This window comes from Mustela lutreola, chromosome 5 (assembly GCF_030435805.1).
Source record: "Mustela lutreola isolate mMusLut2 chromosome 5, mMusLut2.pri, whole genome shotgun sequence".
Taxonomy (NCBI): domain Eukaryota; kingdom Metazoa; phylum Chordata; class Mammalia; order Carnivora; family Mustelidae; genus Mustela; species Mustela lutreola.
This window is the reverse complement of record NC_081294.1, coordinates 68462116-68487649: the sequence shown is the minus strand read 5'-3', so window position 1 is coordinate 68487649 and position 25534 is coordinate 68462116. Positions and strand designations below refer to the sequence as shown.

Here is a 25534-nt window from a genome sequence, read left to right as displayed (position 1 = left end):
GGAGAAGAGGAAGCTGCACAGAGACAATCTCTAAAAATCCCCAAAGGTGCTCCTTTGAGCCTGTGGCTAAATACCAAGCTGTGAATAAGTGTGGTGAGACTTTTCAAGGCTGGGAAAAGAGCAATTACATTGAGCCTGGAAACTGTACAATGTCTGGAGCTCATGTAGGGTTGGAAGACATACAAGTTCTATTCAGAGAGGATAGAGCCTACTGAACATACTACAGAGACTTCAGTGGAGTACCTAAAAAAAATAAAATAAAAATGTGCATATTAGAAGTGATGTTGGACTAGTCTTAGAATAAAGACTACTCGAGATCCAGCCCAACAAAGGCTTCACAAAAGCTTCAAGAACTTAAGCTGATCTGTAATTAATAAATCTCAACAGTAAATAAAAAGAACAAAATGAAGCCAACAAAATGAAGCTCAACAGTAAATAAAAACAATAGTCATCTAGCACTCTCACATTAACAGTGTCCAGCACCCAACCAAAAAATTACTAGATATATGAAAAAGTTAAAAAATGTGACCCATAATCAGGCAAAAAAAAAAAAAAATCTGTCAATAAAATGAGACCCAGAAATAACACAGATGATGAAACCAGCAGACCATGACTTTAAAAAAGCTATTATATATATATATATATATATATATATATATATATGATCAGTATGCACAAGAATTTAAAGAAAAAACTATAATATTAAAGAGAAAAGTAGAAACTACAAGAAAATAAGCAAATCAAATTCCTCAGAATAGAAATATAAAATATCTGAAACAATAAATTCATTAAATTGGCCTTAGGGCTGATTAGAGATTGCAAAATAACTCCATGAACTTGATGGGAAGTTGATAGACTAGAACTACATGGAATGCAGAAAGAAAAACAAAGGCTGAAAAAATAAACAGAGTTGGGGCACCTGGGTTGCTCAGTTCTTTAAAATGTCTGCCTTCAGCTCAGGTCATGATCCCAGGGTCTGGGATTGAACCCTGCATCAGGCTCCCTGCTCAGTAGGGAGCCTACTTCACCCTCCCCCTCCTTGTACACTCTCTCTATCAAAGAAATATATAAAACCTTTTAAAAAAATGAACAGAGCATCAGTGACTCACAGGAAATACCTGATAGACTCATACAGATGGAACTGGAATCCCAGAGAACAGGGAGTAGGCAAAAAAGTTATTTGAAGACATAATGCCCCAAATTTTTCCAAAGTTGATGAAAACCATAAACTTACTGTGTTAATCAATACAATGGGATTCAAGAAAGGAAAGTGCAAGGAAAGATCACCAAACCACATCATAATCAAACTGCTAGAATCCAATGATTAGGAGAATAATCTTAAATCTTCAAAAGGCACTTTATATATAAAGGGAAAAAAGATTACCAATTTTCTGGATATACTGTCAGAACTAATAGAAGCCAGAAGACAATGAAACATTACCTTCAAAGTGAGAAAAAAAATAAAGCATAAGCAAACAAAATATAGAATTCTATATCTAGTGAAAAGATCCTTCAAATAGGGAGGAAAAACAAATAAACTGTCAGTAAAACAAAATATGGGAATTATAGCACCAGCAGATATGCTCTACAAGAAATGTGAAAGGACATTTTTCAGGCTGAAAGAACATGGCTCCAAGAGGAAATGGTGGATTATATGAGGGCATGAAGAATGTTGGTTACATATACATAAATATTTTTTTAATTAATAAGTTCTTTATAGGATGATTGACTTTAAAGCAAAATTGATTACAACTTATTTTGGTGATTAAGACATATGAAAAAAAAGTGACTATATGAAATGTTGAAATATGCATAATAGCACAAAGTAAGGGAAGCAGGTAAAGGGAAATACACTTTTAAGGAACACAGATTACCTGCAAAATGGCATCATATAATTTGAAAAGAGACTGTAATAAGTTAAAAATGCATACTGTAAATCCTAAACTGGCCATTTAAGTATAAAACAAGAGCTATATACAGCAAACAGGCAAATAAGAGATTAAGTGGAATGTTTATTCAAAAAACAAAAACAGGGAGGAGTCAAGATGGCGGAGAAGTAGCAGGCTGAGACTACTTCAGCTAGCAGGAGATCAGCTATATAGCTTATCTAAAGATTGCAAACACCTGCAAATCCATCGGCAGATCGAAGAGAAGAAGAACAGCAATTCTAGAAACAGAAAAACAACCACTTTCTGAAAGGTAGGACTGGCGGAGAAGTGAATCCAAAGCGACGGGAAGATAGACCCTGGGGGGAGGGGCCGGCTCCCGGCAAAAGGAGGAGCAACAGAGCACAAAATCAAGATTTTTTAAAGTCTGTTCTGCTGAGGGACATCGCTCCAGAGGCTAAACTGGGGCGAAGCCCACGCGGGGTCAGTGTGGCCTCAGGTCCAGCAGGGTCACAGAAGGATCGGGGGTGTCTGAGTGTTGCAGAGCTTGCGGGAATTAGAACAGGAAAGCCAGCTACAGAGACAGAGCCGACAGTAAGCTTGCAGCTCGGGGTTACCTTGAACCTGTCGCAGGCCGGTGAGCTCGGAGCATGGCCGGAGGTCAGGCAGACGGGAGTTACTGGGCACTGTTCTCTGAGGGCACACTGAGGAGTGGGGCCCCAGGCTCTCGGCTCCTCCGGGCCAGAGACCAGGAGGCCGCCATTTGTATTCCCGTCCTCTGGAACTCTACGGAAAGCGCTCAAGGAACAAAAGCTCCTGAAAGCTAACACGAGTGGATTACTCAGCCCGGCCCCTGGTAAGGGCAGTGCAACTCTGCCTGGGGCAAAGACACTTGAGAATCACTACACCAGGCCCCTCCCCCAGAAGATCAACAAGAAATCCAGCCAAGACCAAGTTCACCTACCAAGGAGTGCAGTTTCAATACCAAGGAGAGCAGCAGAACTCCAGAGGAGGAGAAAGCAAAGCACGGAACTCATGGCTTTCTCCCTGTGATTTTTTAGTCTTGCAGTTAATTTAATTTTTTCTTTTTCATTTTTTTTCTCTTCTTCTGCTAAAATTTATTTTAACTTTTACCCTTTTCTTTTTAAACGTTTTTTAACTAGTTTATCTAATATATATATATATATTTAATTTTTTATACTTTTCTTTATTCGTTTTTTTTAATTCTTTTCTTTTCTTCCCTTTCTTTTTTTTTTTTTTTTCTTTCCTGTTCTTTCTTTTTGAACCTCTTTTTATCCCCTTTCTCCCCCCTCACGATTTGGGATCCTTCTGGTTTGGTTAAAGCATATTTTCCTGGGGTTGTTGCCACCCTTTTAGTATTTTACTTGCTCCTTCATATACTCTTATCTGGACAAAATGACAAGGTGGAAAAACTCATGACAAAAAAAAGAACAAGAGGCAGTACTGAAGGCTAGGGACTTAATCAATACAGACATTGGTAATATGTCAGATCTAGAGTTCAGAATGACAATTCTCAAGGTTCTAGCTGGGCTCGAAAAAGGCATGGAAGATATTAGAGAAACGCTCTCCGGAGATATAAAAGCCCTTTATGGAGAAATAAAAGAACTAAAATCTGACCAAGTTGAAATAAAAAAAGCTATTAATGAGGTGCAGTCAAAACTGGAGGCTCTCACTGCTAGGATAAATGAGGCAGAAGAAAGAATTAGCGATATAGAAGACCAAATGACAGAGAATAAAGAAGCTGATCAAAAGAGGGACAAACAGCTACTGGACCACGAGGGGAGAATTCGAGAGATAAGTGACACCATAAGACGAAACAACATTAGAATAATTGGGATTCCAGAAGAAGAAGAAAGAGAGAGGGGAGCAGAAGGTATACTGGAGAGAATAATTGGGGAGAATTTCCCCAATATGGCAAAGGGAATGAGCATCAAAATTCAGGAGGTTCAGAGAACCCCCCTCAAAATCAATATGAATAAGCCCACACCCCATCACCTAATAGTAAAATTTACAAGTCTCAGTGACAAAGAGAAAATCCTGAAAGCAGACCGGGAAAAAAAGTCTGTAACATACAATAGTAAAAATATTAGATTGGCAGCTGACTTATCCACAGAGACCTGGCAGGCCAGAAAGAGCTGGCATGATATTTTCAGAGCACTAAACGAGAAAAACATGCAGCCAAGAATACTATATCCAGCTAGGCTATCATTGAAAATAGAAGGAGAGATAAAAAGCTTCCAGGACAAACAAAAACTGAAAGAAAGCAAACACCAAACAAGCTCTACAGGAAATATTGAAAGGGGTCCTCTAAGCAAAGAGAGAGCCTACAGGTGGTAGATCAGAAAGGAACAGAGACCATATACAGTAACAGTCACCTTACAGGCAATACAATGGCACTAAATTCATATCTCTCAATAGTTACCCTGAATGTTAATGGGCTAAATGCCCCTGTGAAAAGACACAGGGTATCAGAATGGATAAAAAAACAAAACCCATCTATATGTTACCTCCAAGAAACTCATTTTAAGCCCGAAGACACCTCCAGATTTAAAGTGAGGGGGTGGAAAAGAATTTACCATGCCAATGGACATCAGAAGAAAGCAGGAGTGGCAATCCTTATATCAGATCAATTATATTTTAAGCCAAAGACTATAATAAGAGATGAGAAAGGACACTATATCATACTCAAAGGGTCTGTCCAACAAGAAGATTTAACAATTTTAAATATCTATGTCCCCAACGTGGGAGCAGCCAACTATATAAGCCAATTAATAACAAAATCAAAGAAACACATCAACAATAATACAATAATAGTAGGGGACTTTAACACTCCCCTCACTGAAATGGACAGATCATCCAAGCAAAGATCAACAAGGAAATAAAGGCCTGAAACGACACACTGGACCAGATGGACATCACAGATATATTCAGCACATTTCATCCCAAAGCAACAGAATACACATTCTTCTCTAGTGCACATGGAACATTCTCCAGAATAGATCACATCCTGGGTCCTAAATCAGGACTCAGCCGGTATCAAAAGATTGGGATCATTCCCTGCATATTTTCAGACCACAATGCTCTGAAGCTAGAACTCAACCACAAGAAGATGTTTGGAAAGAACCCAAATACATGGAGACTAAACAGCATCCTTCTAAAGAATGAATGGGTCAACCAGGAAATTAAAGAAGAATTGAAGAAAATCATGGAAAGAAATGATAATGAAAATACAACGGTTCAAAATCTGTGGGACACAACAAAGGCATTCTTGAGAGGAAAATATATAGCGGTACAAGCCTTTGTCAAGAAACAAGAAAGGTCTCAGGTACACAACCTAACCCTTCACCTAAAGGAGCTGGAGAAAGAACAAGAAAGAAATCCTAAGCCCAGGAGGAGAAGAGAAATCATAAAGAACAGAGCAGAAATCAATGAAATAGAAACCAAAAAAACAATAGAACAAATCAATGAAACTAGGAGCTGGTTCTTTGAAAGAATTAATAAAATTGATAAACCCCTGGCCAGACTTATCAAAAAGAAAAGAGAAAGAACCCAAATTAATAAAATCATGAATGAAAGAGGAGAGATCACAATTAACACCAAACTATTATAAGAACAAACTATTATAAGAACATACTATGAGCAACTCTACGCCAACAAATTTGACAATCTGGAAGAAATGGATGCATTCCTAGAAACATATAAACTACCACAACTGAACCAGGAAGAAATAGAAAGCCTGAACAAACCCATAACCAGTAAGGATATTGAAACAGTCATTAAAAATCTCCAAACAAACAAAAGCCCAGGGCCAGATGGCTTCCCGGTTGAATTCTACCAAACATTTAAAGAAGAACTAATTCCTATTCTCCTGAAACTGTTCCAAAAAATAGAAATGGAAGGAAAACTTCCAAACTCATTTTATGATGCCAGCATCACATTGATCCCAAAACCGGACACGGATCCCATCAAAAAAGAGAGCTATAGACCAATATCCTTGATGAACACAGATGCGAAAATTCTCACCAAAATACTAGCCAATAGGATTCAACAGTACATTAAAAGGTTTATTCACCACGACCAAGAGGGATTTATTCCAGGGCTGCAAGGTTGGTTCAACATCTGCAAATCAGTCAATGTGATACAACACATCAATAAAAGAAAGAACCAGAACCATATGATACTCTCAATAGATGCTGAAAAAGCATTTGACAAAGGACAGCATCCCTTCCTGATCAAAACTCTTCAAAGTGTAGGGATTGAGGGCACATACCTCAATATCATCAAAGCCATCTATGAAAAACCCACCGCAAATATCATTCTCAATGGAGAAAAACTGAAAGCTTTTCTGCTAAGGTCAGGAACACGGCAAGGATGTCCATTATCACCACTGCTATTCAACATAGTACTAGAAGTCCTAGCCTCAGCAATCAGACAACAAAAGGAAATTAAAGGCATCCAAATCAGCAAAGAAGAAGTCAAATTATCACTCTTTGCAGATGATTTGATACTATATGTGGAAAACCCAAAAGACTCCACTCCAAAACTGCTAGAACTTGTACAGGAATTCAGTAAAGTGTCAGGATATAAAATCAATGCACAGAAATCAGTTGCATTTCTCTACACCAACAACAAGACAGAAAAAGAGAAATTAAGGAGTCCATTTACAATTGACCCCAAACCATAAGATACCTAGGAATAAACCTAACCAAAGAGGCACAGAATCTATACTCAGAAAACTATAAGTACTCAAGAAAGAAACTGAGGAAGACACAAAGAAATGGAAAAATGTTCCATGCTCCTGGATTGGAAGAATAAATATTGTGAAAATGTCTATTGTACCTAATGCAATCTACACATTTAATGCAATTCCTATCAAAGTACCATCCATCTTCTTCAAAGAAATGGAACAAATAATGCTAAAATTTATATGGAACCAGAAAAGACCTCGAATAGCCAAAGGGATATTGAAAAAGAAAGCCAACGTTGGTGGCATCACAATTCCGGACTTCAAGCTCTATTACAAACCTGTCATCATCAAGACAGCATGGTACTGGCACAAAAACAGACACATAGATCAATGGAACAGAATAGAGAGCCCAGAAATAGACCCTCAAATCTATGGTCAACTAATCTTCGACAAAGCAGGAAAGAATGTCCAATGGAAAAAAGACAGCCTCTTCAATAAATGGTGTTGGTAAAATTGGACAGCCACATGCAGAAAAATGAAATTGGACCATTTCCTTACACCACACACAAAAATAGACTCAAAATGGATGAAGGACCTCAATGTGCGAAAGGAATCCATCAAAATCCTTGAGGAGAACACAGGCAGCAACCTCTTCGACCTCAGCCACAGCAACATCTTCCTAGGAACAACGCCAAAGGCAAGGGAAGCAAGGGCAAAAATGAACTATTGGGATTTCATCAAGATCAAAAGCTTTTGCACAGCAAAGGAAACAGTTAACAAAATCAAAAGACAACTGACAGAATGGGAGAAGATATTTGCAAACGACATATCAGATAAAGGACTAGTGTCCAGAATCTATAAAGAACTTAGCAAACTCAACACCCAAAGAACAAATAATCCAATCAAGAAATGGGCAGAGGAAATGAACAGATATTTCTGCAAAGAAGACATCCAGATGGCCAACAGACACATGAAAAAGTGCTCCATATCACTCGGCATCAGGGAAATACAAATCAAAACCACAATGAGATATCACCTCACACCAGTCAGAATGGCTAAATCAACAAGTCAGGAAATGACAGAAGCTGGCAAGGATGCGGAGAAAGGGGAACCCTCCTACACTGTTGGTGGAAATGCAAGCTGGTGCAGCCACTCTGGAAAACAGCATGGAGGCTCCTCAAAATGTTGAAAATAGAACTGCCCTATGACCCAGCAATTGCACTACTGGGTATTTACCCTAAAGATACAAATGTAGTGATCCAAAGGGGCACGTGCACCCGAATGTCTTTGTTTTTTTAAAATTTATTTGACAGAGATCACAAGTAGGCAGAGAGGCAGGTGGGGGTGGGGGAAGCAGGCTCCCCGCTGAGCAGAGAGCCGGATGCAGGGCTCAATCCCAGGACCCTGGGACCATGACCCGAGCCAAAGGCAGAGGCTCTAACCCACTGAGCCACCCAGGCACCCCACATTTTAATTTTCTTAATGGTGTCCTTTAATGAGCAATAGTTTCCCTTTTGATTAACTTAAACACATTCATTTTTGGGTAAAGGGGTCGGTATTTTTGTATATCTGTTGTAAAGAAATCTTTGCCACCCACAATGTCTTGACGGTTTTCTCTCATTTTTTTAGAAGATTTTATTCATTTATTTATTTATTTGAGAGAGAGAGAGAGAGATAGTGAGTGCAAGCTTCAGAGCATGTGAGTGGTGAGGGGTTGGGCCAGAAGGAGAGGGAGAGAGAATCTCAGGTAAACTCCTGACCAAGCCTGGAGCCCCATGTGGGAGCTAGATCCCAAAATCCAAGATCATGAACTGAGTGGAAACCAAGAGTTCCACACCCTCAACCAACTGGGCCACCCAGGTACCCCTCTCTTATGTTTTTTGCTAGATGTTTTAGCGTTTTAGCTTTTTTGTGTATATCTCGAATCCATTTTGAGTTAATTGTTGTGTATGATAAGAGGTAGGAGTTAAAGCTCAGTTTTTGCCCCTCACATTAATACCCAATTATTCCAGCATTACTTTCCAACATATTTAAATAACACAGAAAAAGATAATTTTCTTTTTCTGTGTTATTTAAATATGTTGGTTGGAAGTCAGTTCATGTCCCTATTTAATGTTTGATTTCACTATGACAATAGATTTGTCAATTTTTGCCTAAGAGCTTTTAAGCTGAATTCCTGGGTTTATACAATTTTAAAATTATAATGTCTTAAAGAGGAATTAAGTTATTTTTTAATTATTCTGTGAGTTCTTTTTAACTCAAATAATGCATTTTCCTTTAAAATGAGTTCTGACTTGGGTGCCTGGGTAATTCAGTTGGTTAAGCATCTGCCTCCAGCTCAGGTCATGATCTCAGAGTCCTGGGATTGAGTCTTGTATCTGGCTCCTTGCTCAGCAAGGAGCTTCTTGTTTCTTCTTCTGCCCCTCTCCCAGGTCTCTCACGTACGCTCTGGTGCTCTCTCTCTCTCAAAAATGATTTAAAAACTCTTTAAAAACAGTGAGTTCTGACTTACATTACTTTGGCTCTATCAGAATTCTTTTTGTTTGTATTTTTTTCTAGTATAGTTTTCCATTCTTTGATTTTTAGTTTTTTTGAATCTTACATGAACACCATATACCTGAGTTACTTTTTAAAAATCCAGTCTGATAATTTTTGTCTTTTAAACAGAAATTTTAGTTTTTAAATGTTTAAGACTGTTGGTATGTTTTGTTTTATTTATACCATCTTATTTTATGCTTTCTTTTCTCCTTTTTGCTGTGTATTTCTGTTATTTTTCTCCTAATCTTGTAGTCTTATTGATTGAATTTTGAAAATTTAATTTTAAAAATTATATTTGGTTATTTGACTATGTCTTTTAGTCAATTTTGTTTATTCTTATTTTTAAATCCATTTTTCGGGCGCCTGGGTGGCTCAGTGGGTTAAGCCGCTGCCTTCGGCTCAGGTCATGATCTCAGGGTCCTGGGATTGAGTCCCGCATCGGGCTCTCTGCTCAGCAGGGAGCCTGCTTCCTCCTCTCTCTCTGCCTGCCTCTCTGCCTACCTGTGATCTCTCTCTGTCAAATAAATAAATAAAAAATCTTTTAAAAAAAAAAATAAATAAATCCATTTTTCATATTTTAAAACTTCACTGTTTTTGTATTTTCTGTATATGATCCAAATACATATCTAATTCTGCTCTCCCTTATTTTTTACTGCATCTATTTCCTTTTGTCTTTCCTGAACATTTATTTACCACAAAATTATATTTGTTGAACCTTATAAAATTCCTTTGAGGCCTGGTTTGAAAGTGCATTATTTCATTTTTTTTTTTTTTTTTTTTGGACAGAGAGAGATCACAAGTAGGCAGAGAGGCAGGCAGAGAGAGAGAGAGAGAGAGAGAGAGGAGGAAGCAGGCTCCCTGATGAGCAGAGAGCCCGATGCGGGACTCGATCCCAGGACCCTGAGATCATGACCTGAGCCGAAGGCAGCGGCTTAACCCACTGAGCCACCCAGGCGCCCGAAAGTGCATTATTTCAAAAAGGACTTGCATTTGTATATGCCTGCCCCCTTGGTAATTCATTAAAATAAACGTCTTGGAGTTTTGGACTTCCTAGTTGGGTAAATTCGTGCTATAATGCCATAGAGCATTTGCTTTGGGTTTGGAATCTTAAAGGAAGTTCATTTTCTACTTCCACTGAGTACCAAAGTTAATACATACACATTTCCTTTTGTTCTCCTTTTATGGTGCAAATGCATTTCTATGTCTCCTTCACACTGAGCTTGTAGTCCTTTGGGGTCTTGCTTTATGTAGGTGTCTCTTTTTCAAGCCTCTACTTTATAAAGCCTCAGGCTTTGTTTTCTGTCCACGGTCTGCCTTGGTGCTCAAAATCTAAACTGGTCACCAGGTTTAATAATAAGTGAGATTTCAGTCAGGCTAATATACTGGTTTCCTGTTCTAACTTTGTTTTTAGTGTGTGAGTGTTACTTAATTTCTTTTCATTTTAGAAGTAACTTTAAAATGTGTTTTTTTCCCCTCCTCTTCTAATTTGCTCAACATTTTAAATTTTTCTTAATGAAAAGTTTTTCCATAGTGGTTTGTATGCAAAACTGCAGGCAAGGTAAGTGGACCCATATGACCTTTATTTTTTTAGGCTTTTAAATGTCCTAAGCTATAATGATTTTTTAAAGCTATAATGTATAGTCCATCTGAACTCCTACCCATTTTAGACTTTCTCATTAATTTTTAACAAAACAATTGAGCCATGATATTCAGAGGTACAGATAATGATTATGTATAAGAATACAACTCAGAAAGTAATGAAAAAGAATAATTGTATTGGGAGGTATTTAACTGTCCCCTTTGAGATAATATATAGCTTTATGTAGATGAGTTAATTTGTTAAAGAATGATCAGCTTGCCAGGAAATAATCTATTTTTCCTTATGCTATTTCAGAAAAAAGATGATTTTTCAATAACTTCCTTCCAGTGCCTGAAGAGGTCTTTAAGAAATGTGCTTTATGATATGTATTCTCTATAATAGACTTGAAATTTAATATTTGAGACTTAAAATCTAGGATTTAAATACTGCATCATTTTTTCCCCAAATTTGTCCCCAACCATGTGTGCTAGCTCACTAAATGCCATTTATTTGCCCAGGTGTTTAATCCAGAAACCTAAAAGTCATCCTTGAATCTTGTCTTCTATCAACACATCCATTTGCAAAAGTTTCATGTGCTCAACTTCTTCAGTGTCTCTAGAAGTTATTGGGTTCTTTCCATTCCCATTCTTTGATAGGATTATGCAAGTGGTCACTTTGTCTTCATTCTTGCACCCTTCCCTTAATTCATCAGGAAAAGTGATTTCCTCAGTTGAGAAGAAAACTTAGTGGGGTTCTTGAATAAACATGGCAACACATTATATTTTCAACCCTAATCTCTTTAGTAGCATTTATGAGTGTTCAAAAGCACTCATGCTGTTTCCTTGTAAAGTAAAAGACCCTAGAAACTTATGCCTAATTCTAAGTACAAAGAAAACTGACAATAATGAGGCCAGATACTTAACATAGACATGTGATTCCATGTTAAATTAATTTTCTTTTCAGAAGAAAAAGTAGTTTGGATATTTATGTTTAGAGATATGCATCAGGGAAAGAAGATGGGATCTGGATGAACTTAAGAGAAGAAAACTATCTTTTCATAATTTGTATTCGCCTGAGTTAGCTGTACACAATTGATCTCATTAATTAAGACAAGGAGGAAAGAAGGGAGTTTGGGGGCAAGTTCAAAGACAACGTGTTCATATATGACATGTACCCTAAAATCACAAGTGTATTACTGTGAGACACTATGAATAAAAAAGAAAAAGTAAAAAGGAACACTAGGAATCAGATACTATGGCCACACTGCCTGGTTTGAAATTCAAGATCACAGCTTTTTTAGATGTATGATCTTGGGAAAGAAACTTAAAACTCTCTTGTCCTCTAGTCTCTGATTAAAGAAATATATATATAGTGATGTCTACTTCATAGAGATGTGAAGATTCACTTAACAGATATATTTAATGAACTGGCCCATGACTAATTACGACACAAGTATGAACCATCTTTTCTTAATTAAAATTCACTCATAAAAAGTCTTTATTATTTTCTGTGTGCCAGAGTCTGCTTGAGTTTTTCCTAGTGAAGCTCTGTGCAACAGGATCTCTGCCTTCAGAATTAACCATGGAGATCCACAGTGTAAAAGCCCACATATGGACAGATTAGACAGCTCAGACAATGATGGTGATAAATACTCCAAAGGAGAGTAAGCAGGACAGGGCGGCAGTGGTTATGGAGAGAAAGTGATACATTTGAGTAACTGACAGAACTCACTGATGTATTGTGCACCTGAAACTAATATAACATTGTATGTCAACTATACCTCAACAAAAATTTTAAAAATCTGTATGATAACAAATTGTATAACCTAAATGAAATGTACAAATTCCTAGAAACACAAAGCTTACAAAGACTGAATCACAAAGAAATAGAAATCCTAAAAATATCTACGATTAGTAAGGACACCGAATCAATAATCAAAAATATCCCCCCAAAAAGAAGCGATGGATGTTATGGTTGCACTGGCAAACTCTACAAAATGTTTAAAGAAGAACTAACATCAATCTTCATATTCTCCAAGAAGTGAATTGGAGGGAAGACTTCCTAACATACAGTTTGAGGTGTAACTCATTCTTTGCTACCAAAGCCAGACAAAAACACACAGATACAAAAACAAAACTACAGACCAATTTCTCTTATGAACACCAACATAAAAATTCTCAATAAAGCAGCAAACCGAATTCACAAACATAAAAGGCATTCAAATCAGAGAAGAAGAAATACAATCATTTCTGATTGCAGATGATACATCTTCCTTCTATGTAGAAAACCCTAAAGATTCTACACACACATACAAGAGAGCCTGTTTTAAAAGTCGCATGATACAAAGTCAACACAAAGAAAGGTAGCTGCATTTCTATATATTAGCAATGTAAAATCTGAAAAGGAAATTAAGAAAGCAACCCATGTACAATAGTATCAAAAATAATTAACTCAATTGAGGGGGTAAAAGACTTACACAATAACAAAAACCAGAAAGAATTAAAGAAGACATAAATAAATGGAAATAAATGGAAACACATCCCAGGTTCATGGATTGGAAGACTTAGTACTGTTAAGATGTCAATGTTATCAAATTTTGATCTACAAATTCAGTGCAATCCTTAGCAAATTTCCAATGGCCTTTTTTACAGAAATAATTAAACCTTTCTAAAATTCATATGGATTTTCATGTAACCCTGAATAACCAGAACAAACTGGAAAAAGAGGAACAAAGCTGGCAATTCACACTTCCTGATATGAAAACTTACTAGAAAGCTAATGTAATCAAAACAGTGTGCTGCTGACATAAAAACAGAGATATACATAAACAATGAATGCTGGAACACTGAAAAGAAACAAAATAAAATAAAATGAAAACAAAACAAAAAAACAGATATATAGACAAATGGAATAGAATAGAGACTTCAGCATACTTCAGCATATGCCTTTGCATACGGAGCCAAATGACTTTCTGCAAGGGTGCCAGGATTGTTCAACAGAGAAAGAACACTCTTTCTATCAGTGGTACTGGGAAAACGGAGTATCCACATGCAGAAAAATGAAGTTGTACACTTGACTAACACTATCTACAAAAATTAACTCAAATGGATCAAAGATCTAAATGTAAGACCTGAAACCATAAACGTCTTAGAAGCAAACATAAGGCAAAAGCTTTACAATATTGAATTCGGCAGTGACTCCTTGGACATGACATCAAAGGCACAGGTGACAAAAGAAAAACAGATAAGCTTCATGAAAATAAAAAACTTTTGTGTATCAAAAGATACCAGTAACAGAATGGGAAAAAATATTTGAAATCATTTATCTCATAAGGGGTTAATATCCAGAACGTACAACGACCTCCTAAAACTTATCGTCATCAACAGCCACAATGAATCAAGTAACTTATTTCAAAAATGGACAGAAGACTTGAATAGACATTTCTTCATAGAAGATATGTCAATGACCAAGAAGTACATGAAAAGATTTTCAGCTTCACTAATCATTAGGAAGGTGCAAAACAAAACCACACAAAAAAATCACCTCACACCCATTAAGATGGCTACTACCAGAATAAAGGGAAAACCACAAGAGTTGGTAAGAGCTGGGGCACTGGGTGCCTCAGTCAGTTAAACATCTGTCTTCGGCTTAGGTCAAGATCCCAGGGTCCTGGGATTGAGTCCTGTGTGGGACTCCCTACTTAGTGGGCAGCCTGTTCTTCTCCCTCTGCCCCTCCCCACTGCTACTGTTTGCTCTCTCTCTCTTGCTGTCTATCTCTCTCAAATAAATAAATAAAAACTTTTTTTTTTAAAGAGTTAGTAAAAAATACAGAAACTGGAACCCTTGCACACTGTTGGTGGTAATGGAAAATAATGCAGAACTGTGGAAAAGGGTGTGGCCATTCAAAAAAAATGAGAAATAGAATTACCATAAGATACAGAAATTCTACCTCTGGGAATCTATTCAAAAGAATGAAAAGCTGGATCTTGAAGAGACATCTGTACAATCTATACACCCATGTTCACAGTAGTATTATTCACAACAGCTAACAAGTGGAAGCAGCCCAAGTATCCATGAATGAATGAATGAATAAGCAAAATGTGGTCTATGTATATAATGAAATATTATTTGGCCTTAAAAAGGAAAGAAATTTTGACACATGCAATAGCATGATTAATTATTGAGAACATTATCTTAAGTGATATATGATAGTCACAAAAGAACACCTACTATTGTTATGAAAGAACAAAAGAAGAGATTCTGCATATAGAGAATATCCACATGTGCAGAGTGGTCAAATTCATGAAGATAGAAAGCCTTGGTGGCTACCAAGGGATGGGAGGAGAAGGGAATGGCTGGAGTGTTACCGTTAATGGAGACAGAGTTTCAGTTTTGCAAGATGAGAACCATTCTGGAGTTGGATGGCAGTGGTGGTTGTAAAACAAAGTGATACACTCAGAGCCACTGAAATGTACACTTAACATAGTTAAGATGGTAAATTTTATGTTGCATGTATTTCAACTCAGTTAAAAAATAAATGCTATTAATGAAAAAAAAAAGATACCAGTTTCTGAATCCCTGGAACCTACAAATGCCAACTTATATGGCAAATAAATAAATAACTTGGCAGATATGATTAAGGATCTTGACATGGGGAGATTATTCTGGATAGTCCAAGTGGGTCTGAAATACAATCACATGTGTCCTTATAAGAGGTAGGAGGAGAGAGCTTTGAAGACAGACAAACAGGAGATGTCAAAGACACTAGGGAGGCAGGCAGTGGAATGATGCAGTCACAAGCCAAAGAATGCTAGCCGCTGCCAGGAGCTGGAGAAGGCAAGGAATAGGATCTCCAGAGAGAGCACAGCTTTGCAGATGCCTTGATTTTTGGTCCAGTGAAACCATTATGGCCTCCAGAACTGTGAGAGAATATGTTTAAAACACTAGATGAGTGATACTTGATAGAGAAGTCCTAAGACACTCATACAGTGACACAGATTATAGCGGGGTAAACTGAAGGAGGAAGAAGTTTCAGCATGGGGTGGGAATACAATTTTTGACTTAGACTTATTATTTCTGAGGTACACAAGAAATTTGATAATTTATACCCAATAAACATGTCAAGCAATGGAGCTAGATGGGATACCCTAGGGAGACAAGACAGCAAGGAAGGGGGCAGGGCCCAGGCTTGAAACCCACAGTATGGGAACATAGAGAAAACATGTAGGGGAAGAGAATCCATTGGAAGAGACCAGTAAGGGACATCCAATGAAGCAGGGAGCCTCAAGTCTTCCAGGTCAAAAGAAGAAAGTATTGAATGAATGGTGACCATTGGATGTATTAATATGGAGGCATTTATTGACCTTATATTAACTCCCTTTGACAGAAGGGAGACAGAAACAAAACTGGATTGGTCGAAGAGCCTAGGAAGTAAGGAATTAGAGCATGGAGATGCCCCATTTGTAAAACTGGCTGGTTCTTTTAGCCACATTTGTTAAGTTATTAAAAATCATAGTACATTGTGGTTTTGATTTGTAATTGCACTATTGGGTATTTACCCTAAAGATACAAACGTAATGATCCAAAGGGGCACGTGCACCCGAATGTTTATAGAAGCAATGTCCACAATAGCCAAACTATGGAAAGAACCTAGATGTCCATCAACAGATGAATGGATCAAGAAGATGTGGTATATATACACAATGGAATACTATGCAGCCATCAGAAGAAATGAAATCTTGCCATTTGTGACAACATGGATGGAACTAGAGCGTATCATGCTTAGCGAAATAAGTCAAGCAGAGAAAGACAACTATCATATGATCTCCCTGATATGAGGAAGTGGTGATGCAACATGGGGGCTTAAGTGGGTAGGAGAAGTATCAATGAAACAAGATGGGATTGGGAGGGAGACAAACCATAAGTGACTCTTAATCTCACAAAACAAACTGAGGGTTGCTGGGGGGAGGGGGTTTGGGAGAAGGGAGTGGGATTATAGACATTGGGGAGGGTATGTGCTTTGGTGAGTGCTGTGAAGTGTGTAAACCTGGTGATTCACAGACCTGTACCCCCGGGGATAAAAACATGTTTATAAAAAATAAAAAATTAAAAAAAAATCATAGTACAAGGGGTGCCTGGGTGGCTCAGAGCGTTAAGCCTCTGCTTTCAGCGCAGGTTATGATCTCAGGGTCCTGGGATCGAGCCCAGCATCGGGCTCTCTGCTCAGTGAGAGTCTGCTTCCTCCTCTCTCTCTCTCTCTGCCTGCCTCTCTGCCTACTTGTGATCTCTGTCTATCAAATAAATAAATAAAATTTAAAAAAAATCATAGTACAATATCAAGTTTTACATAATATGAGAACATTCCATTTGAGGCATCCATATTCCTTTCCAGTTTGGAAAAAAGAAAACATATTCCCACATGTAAGAGCCAATTATTGGCTATTGAATGAATATCCTGAAATTGTCCAGGTTTCGCACAGTGTCTTCAAAAACCGGGGATTAGTTTTAATCACACTTTGGATTATCTGGGATGATTCACTTGCACTTAAAATGAATTTAAAAACCTAGCTGGTAAAGGTAAATGAAATGAAATTAATTAGTAATAACAAACTAATGAGTGTGTCACATGACAAAGGATTTCTTTCACTGTCCCCTTTCCTCATATTTTCCTACTCCTAGAAAGCAAACCCTAATGAGAAAAATAATTAAATCCAAGAGCAGACTATTTTTAATGTTGCAAAGTAGAAACAATCATATAATGTTGGGTTATTTTCCATGTACAAAGTGTTTCCCTTGGGATATTATTTCTTTTGAGAAAGAATAATGAGAACATTATTTCTGTTAAGAAAAAAAGAGACATGTGGGCTTTCTTTAAAGATAATGTAAATACAATGTTTAAATTCTGGGAGAAGCTTTACTCTTTTATCAGACCTAATCACATTAGATCCCTTTATCCAGGGATGCCATGACTATAGACAATCATTTCACATGACTTAATGGGTTTCTAATTTTGATATATAAACAATACATATTTTGGCAACTGTGTATTTTCTTTTACATATTTAAAATCACTAACTAGCCTAATTAAAAGAGCTGAAACAATTCTTTCCACATACAACACTAAAAAATTTAAAATACTCTCTTCATAGGTGAAAATACCTTAAGTGAGGCAAGAGACAGTTCCCCTTAAGAGATTAAATCTGTTCAGTATATCAGAATGTTTTTGAGAATCCCACAAGATTTTCTATTTGTAAAGTAATCATTCATATATATGTATATACATACACACATATATGCATTTGCACATGCAATAAATATATATGTGTATGTATGTATGAAACAAATATATTTATGAAATATATATGTGCATATGTATGAAATAAAACACACCTAAACCCTCCAATGAATTTTTTTTTTAAAACATGGACTAACATGTGGAAGCAATTTATACTCTCCCAAAAACATAGACAACCAGATTGCTTTTGCTCTGGTAAGTCCCTGGGAGAGAAGGAAAGAAATTCCTACTTGATATGACAGGAGGTGCTTCCTGGGAAATTCAAACATGTAACTAGAAACAGATTGATGTCCTTGTCATCAGACAACTGTCAGGGTGGAGGGAGGGGGACTCGTACTTGGATTGGCTCTGTGTCAGGTTACCTAAATAGCTATGTGCCGGCTTTTCCTCCACAACTTTGATTCTTCTTGCTCCAGCAGGTATCACCAGCACTTCTACATAACCTGTAAGAGTCAATAAAACAAGAAATAAATCACGAGTTCTTTTGAGATCTCTTTTCTTAATTGACTTGTCCCCCCCCCTTTCCTTTTGGTTTTGGTTTTTGCTATGAAATTTCAATAATACGCAAAGAAAGAAAGTTGTATACAAAAGCTGTCATAATTTCAAGTGGAGAATTTTCTTGGAAATATGTTGAGTCTATGGCACTATTATAAGGGAAAGCAGGTAATTGTATGTTATGTTAAAAAAAAAAAAAAAGCGAAGTTCATTGATAGCTTATGAAGTAGAGTGAAAAAAAGCACAATTGTCCAGCCCATTCAGAAACACAGTAGATCTTGGAACAAAGCAAATAGCCTCAGATTTTGTTCATGAAACCCCTTTAAGTTAGAATGTGTGGGGAAGAAGGAAAAGCAGCTGGAGAGAATACAGCTGGCGGGATCAGGTCTCTGGGTGGCTGAGTGTAGGACAAGAGAGACCAAGTACTCCCTTAGGAAACTAACAAAGGGTTTGGAAACTGGGGCTGAAGACAAATAAGTGTCAGGCCACACCAAGAAATCTGGCGTATCAAGGTGAATTGGGATAAATCAGAGGGGGAGACGAACCATGAGAGACTGTGGACTCTGAGAAACAAACTGAGGGTTTTGGAGGGGAAGGGGGTGTGAGAATGGGTGAGACTGGTGGTGGGTATTATGGAAGGGATGTGTTGCATGGAGTACTGGGTGTGGTGCATAAACAATGAATCTTGGAACACTGAAAAAATAAAATTAAATTAAAAAAATAAAAAATAAAAAAACAGCTAGAAGGAAGACACATGTAGATGTTTCTTAGGAAAGATTTTTCAGCAGACGATACGAATGTAATAAAATGAAATAAGATAATAAAATAAAATGAGACAGAAGAGAGTGTGCAGAAGAAGTAAAAATTAAGACTTTAGTGCAGAATAGTGATAGAGTAGACACCTTATAGCTGAATAGTTACATCTTAAATTATAAAACATATGATATATATAATAATATTTAATATTCTTCTCAATATCTGGGTAGTTCCATATATCTGATGAGAGTCTAACTTTAAAGTTAGGGGGTGTTTTTTGGAATTTTTTAAAAAGTTTTTATTTAAATTCCAATAGATACCATACAGTATAATATTAGTTCCAGGTGTAGAATTTAGTGATACATCACGTACATACAACACCCAGTGATCATCACTACAATTACCCTCCTTAATGTCCATGGATGATGGGCAAAGTTAGTTTTAAAAAGGCACAATAGGGGTGCCTGGTGGCTCAGTGGGTTAAAGCCTCTGCCTTCGGTTTGGGTCACGATCCCAGGGTCCTGGGTTCAAGTCCTGCATCAGGCTCTCTGCTCAGCAGGGAGCCTGCTTCCTCCTCTCTCTCTGCCTGCTTCTCTGCCTATTTGTGATCTATGTCTGTCAAATAAATAATTAAAAAATCTTAAAAAAAATAAAAATAAAATAAAAAGGCACTATAACGAATCCCAGAATTGTCATCTGTTGCCTAATTATTCAAATTCCTGAAAAGGTTTACAATTATTGGTATATAGCCAAAGGTAGCATACACCCCACCTGGGGGCAGTGGCTGGAATTTGGGGCATGAGCTTTTCAAATAATAATTTCTATTAGCAAATGCTGCTCATCCAATTTAACCATTTTTAGTAACACCAAACCACACAAGCACTATCACTTTGATACATGAACAAAATAGGCAGTAATGAAAATAGAAACAAATGCTTACTGCCAATGTATACACAAAAGTACAGTAAGAAGATCTGGGCACTCAGTGAGCTCATAATGAAATTGGGAAGAAAAGGCAAAAATACCTTGCACAAATATGACTTCAAAAAACTTCCAAAATTATGTAAAAGAGATCATATGCAAGATGATATGGTTAATTCCCTGCTTAGGAGTATAAACCCATGTTTCAACTGTCCTCTTAACCTGATCACATCTCACTCGAAAGGTTCACTGCTCTTTTTAATTCATAGAAGTGGGATTTTTTTTTCTTGTTTTCCTTTTAAAGTGTTATATACATGACTCATGTTTGAGAAACACTAGCATCAGCCAGAATCACTCTAATTCACAAAACATTTCAGAGAGTCAAGAAAGCTTCACCAAAAAATAAACAGATGAACCATCTCTGAAGAATGGGCAGGATTTGGATATGTATAGAAAAAGTATGAGTTTGCTGTATGAAAGGGAAAGTAAGAGACTCAGTAATATTTTTAGTAGCATGTCAATAAAATAATTCTGTCAGAAAGAGGAGATGTTAGAATATGTCTCTGCTAAAGAGGGTTTTAATGCATGCCCAATACACTGAAGTGATTCATGTGAACAATGTCTTGGGAAAGCTTTTTAAATTAAATTAAATTAATTTATTTATTTGACACAGAGAGAGAGAGAGAGAGAGAGAGAGAGAGATATCAATCACAAGTAGGTAGAAAGGCAGGCAGAGAGAGAGGGGAAAGCAGGCTCCCCGCTGAGCAGACTGCCCTAGGAAGGGTTTGATCTCAGGACCCTGAGATCATGACCTGAGCCAAAGGCAGAGGCTCAACCCACTGAGCCATCCAGGCACCCCTGGCTTGGAGAAGCTTTATCTGACAGCAGTATTCAGGATGCCTGGGGATATAGTTGTACATAACAGTTACCAGGAAGCTAATGTAAAAATCCCAGGAATATGAGAGGCTAAGGAAGAAAGACTATAGGGCCCTGTGAAGAAAAAAAAAAAAAAATTCTGAACTTGATAACCAGTAGAAAGTGGGGAAATAAACACTGAACACAAATGCATTCTTCTTACTTCTGTGAGAATGCAGCCATAGTTTGTAAGAACATGGAAGTCAAGTTTTGGTAGTAATCTGATAAGTTTGACTTTGCAATTTGCACTTAATAAAACTACGTAACACATTAGTAAAAATATCTGCTAAGAACTGTGGAACTTCTGGAACTCCAGACAAAAACAGGTGAGGGGAGTACTTTTGTGAGGCAGTAATATCAGCCATGAAAGTAACTGGAGAAAACGAAGAGAAGGACTCAACCTAGGACAGCCATAGTTTTCAACAGGCTGAAAATAAAAAAGAATCCAGAGAAGGAATCATCACAAGAAGATGGAGATCTGACTGTTTTGGTGAGATGGAATCCTATGGATTGGATTATCTCTAACAGAGCCGTTGGTCAGTGGTGTCAAAAGCTATACAATAATCAAAGAGAAAGGTGACAACGGATAGCCCATCAGGTTACAATCAAGAGGTGACTGTTCATCTCTGAGCAAAGGAATTTAGTGAAGTATTTGGAGATGATGTTAAATTTCAGGATGTTAAGAAAGAAGAGTCTAGAGAGAGAGAGAAATGGAGTAACTGTCAATTCCTATTTGGGTTTAGCAGTAAACTCAGGAGTTTGCTGTGCATTAGGACACCAATTATATCTAAAGTTCATAGATTCATCTGGAGCAATTCTCTATTACTCAGCTGGAATGGCTTAAAGGACAGATTAGTTAGACTGAGTTTAAAGAAGAAAGGGAGGGAGAGAAATACTGAGCGAAGACATTTGAAGTCTTAGCCATAGTCAATGACTGGGGGGCCTAAATAGTTTTCAATAATTAAATCACTTAGCACAATTAAGAATGCACTTTTGGGCAAGTTTTGATTTAAATTCCAGTTAGTTAACATATATTTAAATCAGTGAATACGAGGGTGGCCATTGCCAAGTTTAGCAGTTTATGAATAAAGTCTGTGATGTCAATGTCGTAAATTTGATCCTCATGTTGGATAGTTGGTTTTGTACACAGAAACATCCTACTTGGGGCACCTGGGTGGCTCAGTGGGTTAGGCATCTGCCTTTGGCTCGGGTCATGATCCCAGGGTCCTGGGATCGAGCCCCGCATCGGGCTCTCTGCTCAGCAGGGAGCCTGCTTCCACCCTCTCTCTGCCTGCCTCTCTGCCTACTTTAGATCTCTGTCTGTCAAATAAAGAAATAAAATCTTAGGAAAAAAAAAAAAAAAAGAAACATCCTACTTAACAGAGATCCCGTTCTTAAGCAGACCTCTTAAAATTCCAACAGCAGTCATTATCTTCATGATAGTAATAATGATAAATTTCACATTTTGAACAGTTGCTATGTGCTAGACACTATTATAGGCAATTGACATAAATTTTTCATTTAATTGTAATGATAACATCCATGGTAGATACTACATTTCTCACTTGATAGATGAGAAAATAAAGGTAGAGGGAAGAAAAAAAATACCATTTTCAAGACTGCTTTGTCAGTAATTAGCTGACTTCAGAGCTGTCTGATTCTACCATGGGCTTCTAGCTATGACCCGCTGTTTCTATTTCATAAAATAGAATACGTAACAGTATAACTCTCCTCCTTCTGTGCCAAACATACAAACAAAAAGTCTAAGAGCATGTGTTCCTTATACAGGATCAGTATCATCATCTCTTCCATTAAGAATAACACATTTGGGGCACCTGTGTGGCTCAGTGGGCTAAGCCTCTGTCTTTGGCTCTGGTCATGATCTCAGAGTCCTGGGATTGAGCCCTACATTGGGCTCTCTGCTCAGCAGGGAGCCTGCTTCCCTCTCTCTCTCTGCCTGCCTCTCTGCTTACTTGTGAGCTCTCTCTCTCTCTGTCAAATAAATAAATAAAATCTTTAAAAAAGAGTAACACATTTTATGCTCATTTCTTCCTAGTGTATATGGTTAGCTATCTAATTCCACAACCAGCCAAAAATACAATTTATCTTTAAAAATTCCTTTAAAAACTTATCCTGCAGCTAGGCAAGTTGAAATGAAAGACATAATAAATGCACTAAGAAAAAAAACCCTCCTCAAGCTTATTTTCTAGCTCCAACAAAAATGATTTAGCAAACTCTAAGTAGAGCACAGGGACTGAAAACACCCACATGTGTCTGCACATGTGTTGCTCATACAATATATACAGTGAGCATGGCCAACTGGACCAAAGAAGCCTTCAATTTCTTCAAGAAATTCTAGGAAGCCCATAAACTATAAGGATAAAATTGTCTCCAGAGAAACATTCTTAAGTCACAAGGAGAGGAAGCCCATGATATAATTAAGGACTTACACAGGTTTTTGTTCTTTAAACTCGCTAAAAAATAATGTTTTGTTATTAATTATGTTAATAAGTATTAATGGATCACACACTATGCTGGTCATTTGTAATATGGTGTTAAATAAAAGTAGTAATGAGATTTGTCTGGATTCATCTTTTAAAGACTAGTGGGGAAAGAGAGACGAGGAAATGTAAACCTAACAAATGTGATTAGAGCCTCTCTAGGTATGACACAAATATGGTATCCTTAACCAACTTGTTAGTGATGGGAGGTAGAGTTTGCCCAGTGCTCACTGAAGAAGGGCCATTTGAACTGAGATCTAAGTGGTGTCTAGAAATGAGCCAGTGAAGGTAAGAGAAAGCTCACAGAACCATATTTTTAAATACCAGATGCCAGAGGGAGCATGGTGAGTTTGAGCATCTATAAGAAATCTAGAATCAAAAGGAATGCTGGTGTGAGATGATGCTGGAAAGACAGGTAGAAACAACACCATGCAGGATCTTATGGTCCAAGCTAACAATTCTGGTCTCTTCACTGAGAGTCACGTGAAACTAGCATAGAGTTGAAAGGAAAAAAGCAACATTATTAGTCTCCGATAATCCCAGTATCTTAGGCGTCTCAGACATTTTCCAAATAATAGCTTCCATTAACATGAATTACCTGTAGAAAATGAACAAATGAACAAAAGTGAAATCAAAGTGCAATAAAAACAAAGGTTTGAACTAGAAATCTGGGGGAAAACGTACCCACACAAATGCAGTCAGATGAAAAGCATCACTAATTTTTAAACTGGCATTTCTGCTTTCTATGCTTAGTGGAAAAACAAACTGTTACTACAACGAAATAAAGATGTTAGTTCTGAATGTATACCAGTAATCTTCAGTGAACTGTTTCCATGCATACTAAATAACCATGCAAGAATATTCTTTAAAAAATTCTTGTATCTTTAAAAAAATCTTTGTTCTTTCAGACTTCATTTGAACTTCTATACTGTAAGCCCCCCTCTGCTGCAATCATCCTGTAAAGCTCATTATAATTGTACTTCTTAGTTGAAAGTCTGAAAGGCTATTATGGCAAAGTATAACTTTTCTAAATGAGTAGTGGTGGATTTTGACTTGTAGGACCTGTCGCATTTTTCACAGCTTTGGAGGTTGAGATTTTGATCTGCAATTTACCCTGGGCTTCAGTTATTTTTAGGCTTCAAAATCTTCAAGCTCACTTATCTTTTATTCAGCTGGGGCCCAGCAAAAGTTTATATTCAGCTTTAGAGGGCTGTGTCTACATTTGTTTTTCTGAAGGCCTCTTGTATCTAGAATGAACTCAGTTTTCTTAATTATTCAGACAAAAATGGATCACTGTTTGTATTCAAACTAAAACATTCTTTGGTCTCAGATTTTTTTGATATTTGAAAGAATTTAAAATGGGAAAAAAACTGAGGAATATAATAGAAGCATACTAATAATGATGAAAATATAATCATAAATACTAAAGATAGTTGAGAAGACATCCAGGTAAGATGCTAATGTAAATGTCTGCTTACTCCCAGTGTTTTCTACTGGATAGGTGTTTTCTACATAGAAAGCAAACCCGTGGGTTGTTATATGTCAGTACAACAAACCTATCACTTTTTGTTGTGGGTACTTTAAAACTCACACTACGTGGATCTTTCATGGTCATTTCATTCTCACATCCCTGGAGTACCAGTATTTTTTTTTTTTAATATCTTATTTATTTATTTGACAGACAGAGATCACAAGTAGGCAGAGAGGCAGGCAGAAAGAGAGGAGGAAGCAGGTTCCCTACAGAGCAGAGAGCCCGATGTGGGGCTCGATCCCAGGACCCTGGGATCATGACCTGAGCCGAAGGCAGAGGCTTTAACCCACTGAGCCATCCAGGCGCCCCAGTACCAGTATTTTAAATAAGGATACAAGAGAGGAGAGGATGACTTCCCACTATTGATATATCTGGAACTTTATCCTACATTTCCTGACTCTCCCTGTTAT

General features: G+C 37.3%; 1 protein-coding gene across 1 annotated transcript in view; it reads right to left on the bottom strand.

Moving 5' to 3' along the window:
• ADAMTS19 (ADAM metallopeptidase with thrombospondin type 1 motif 19) overlaps positions 1-25534 on the bottom strand; it is a 248373-nt gene that overhangs the window by 50069 nt on the left and 172770 nt on the right. The window contains exon 15 of the mRNA XM_059173349.1: positions 18368-18448. Within this exon, the coding sequence (XP_059029332.1) occupies positions 18368-18448 (81 nt within the window). The remainder of the gene's footprint in view (positions 1-18367; positions 18449-25534) is intronic.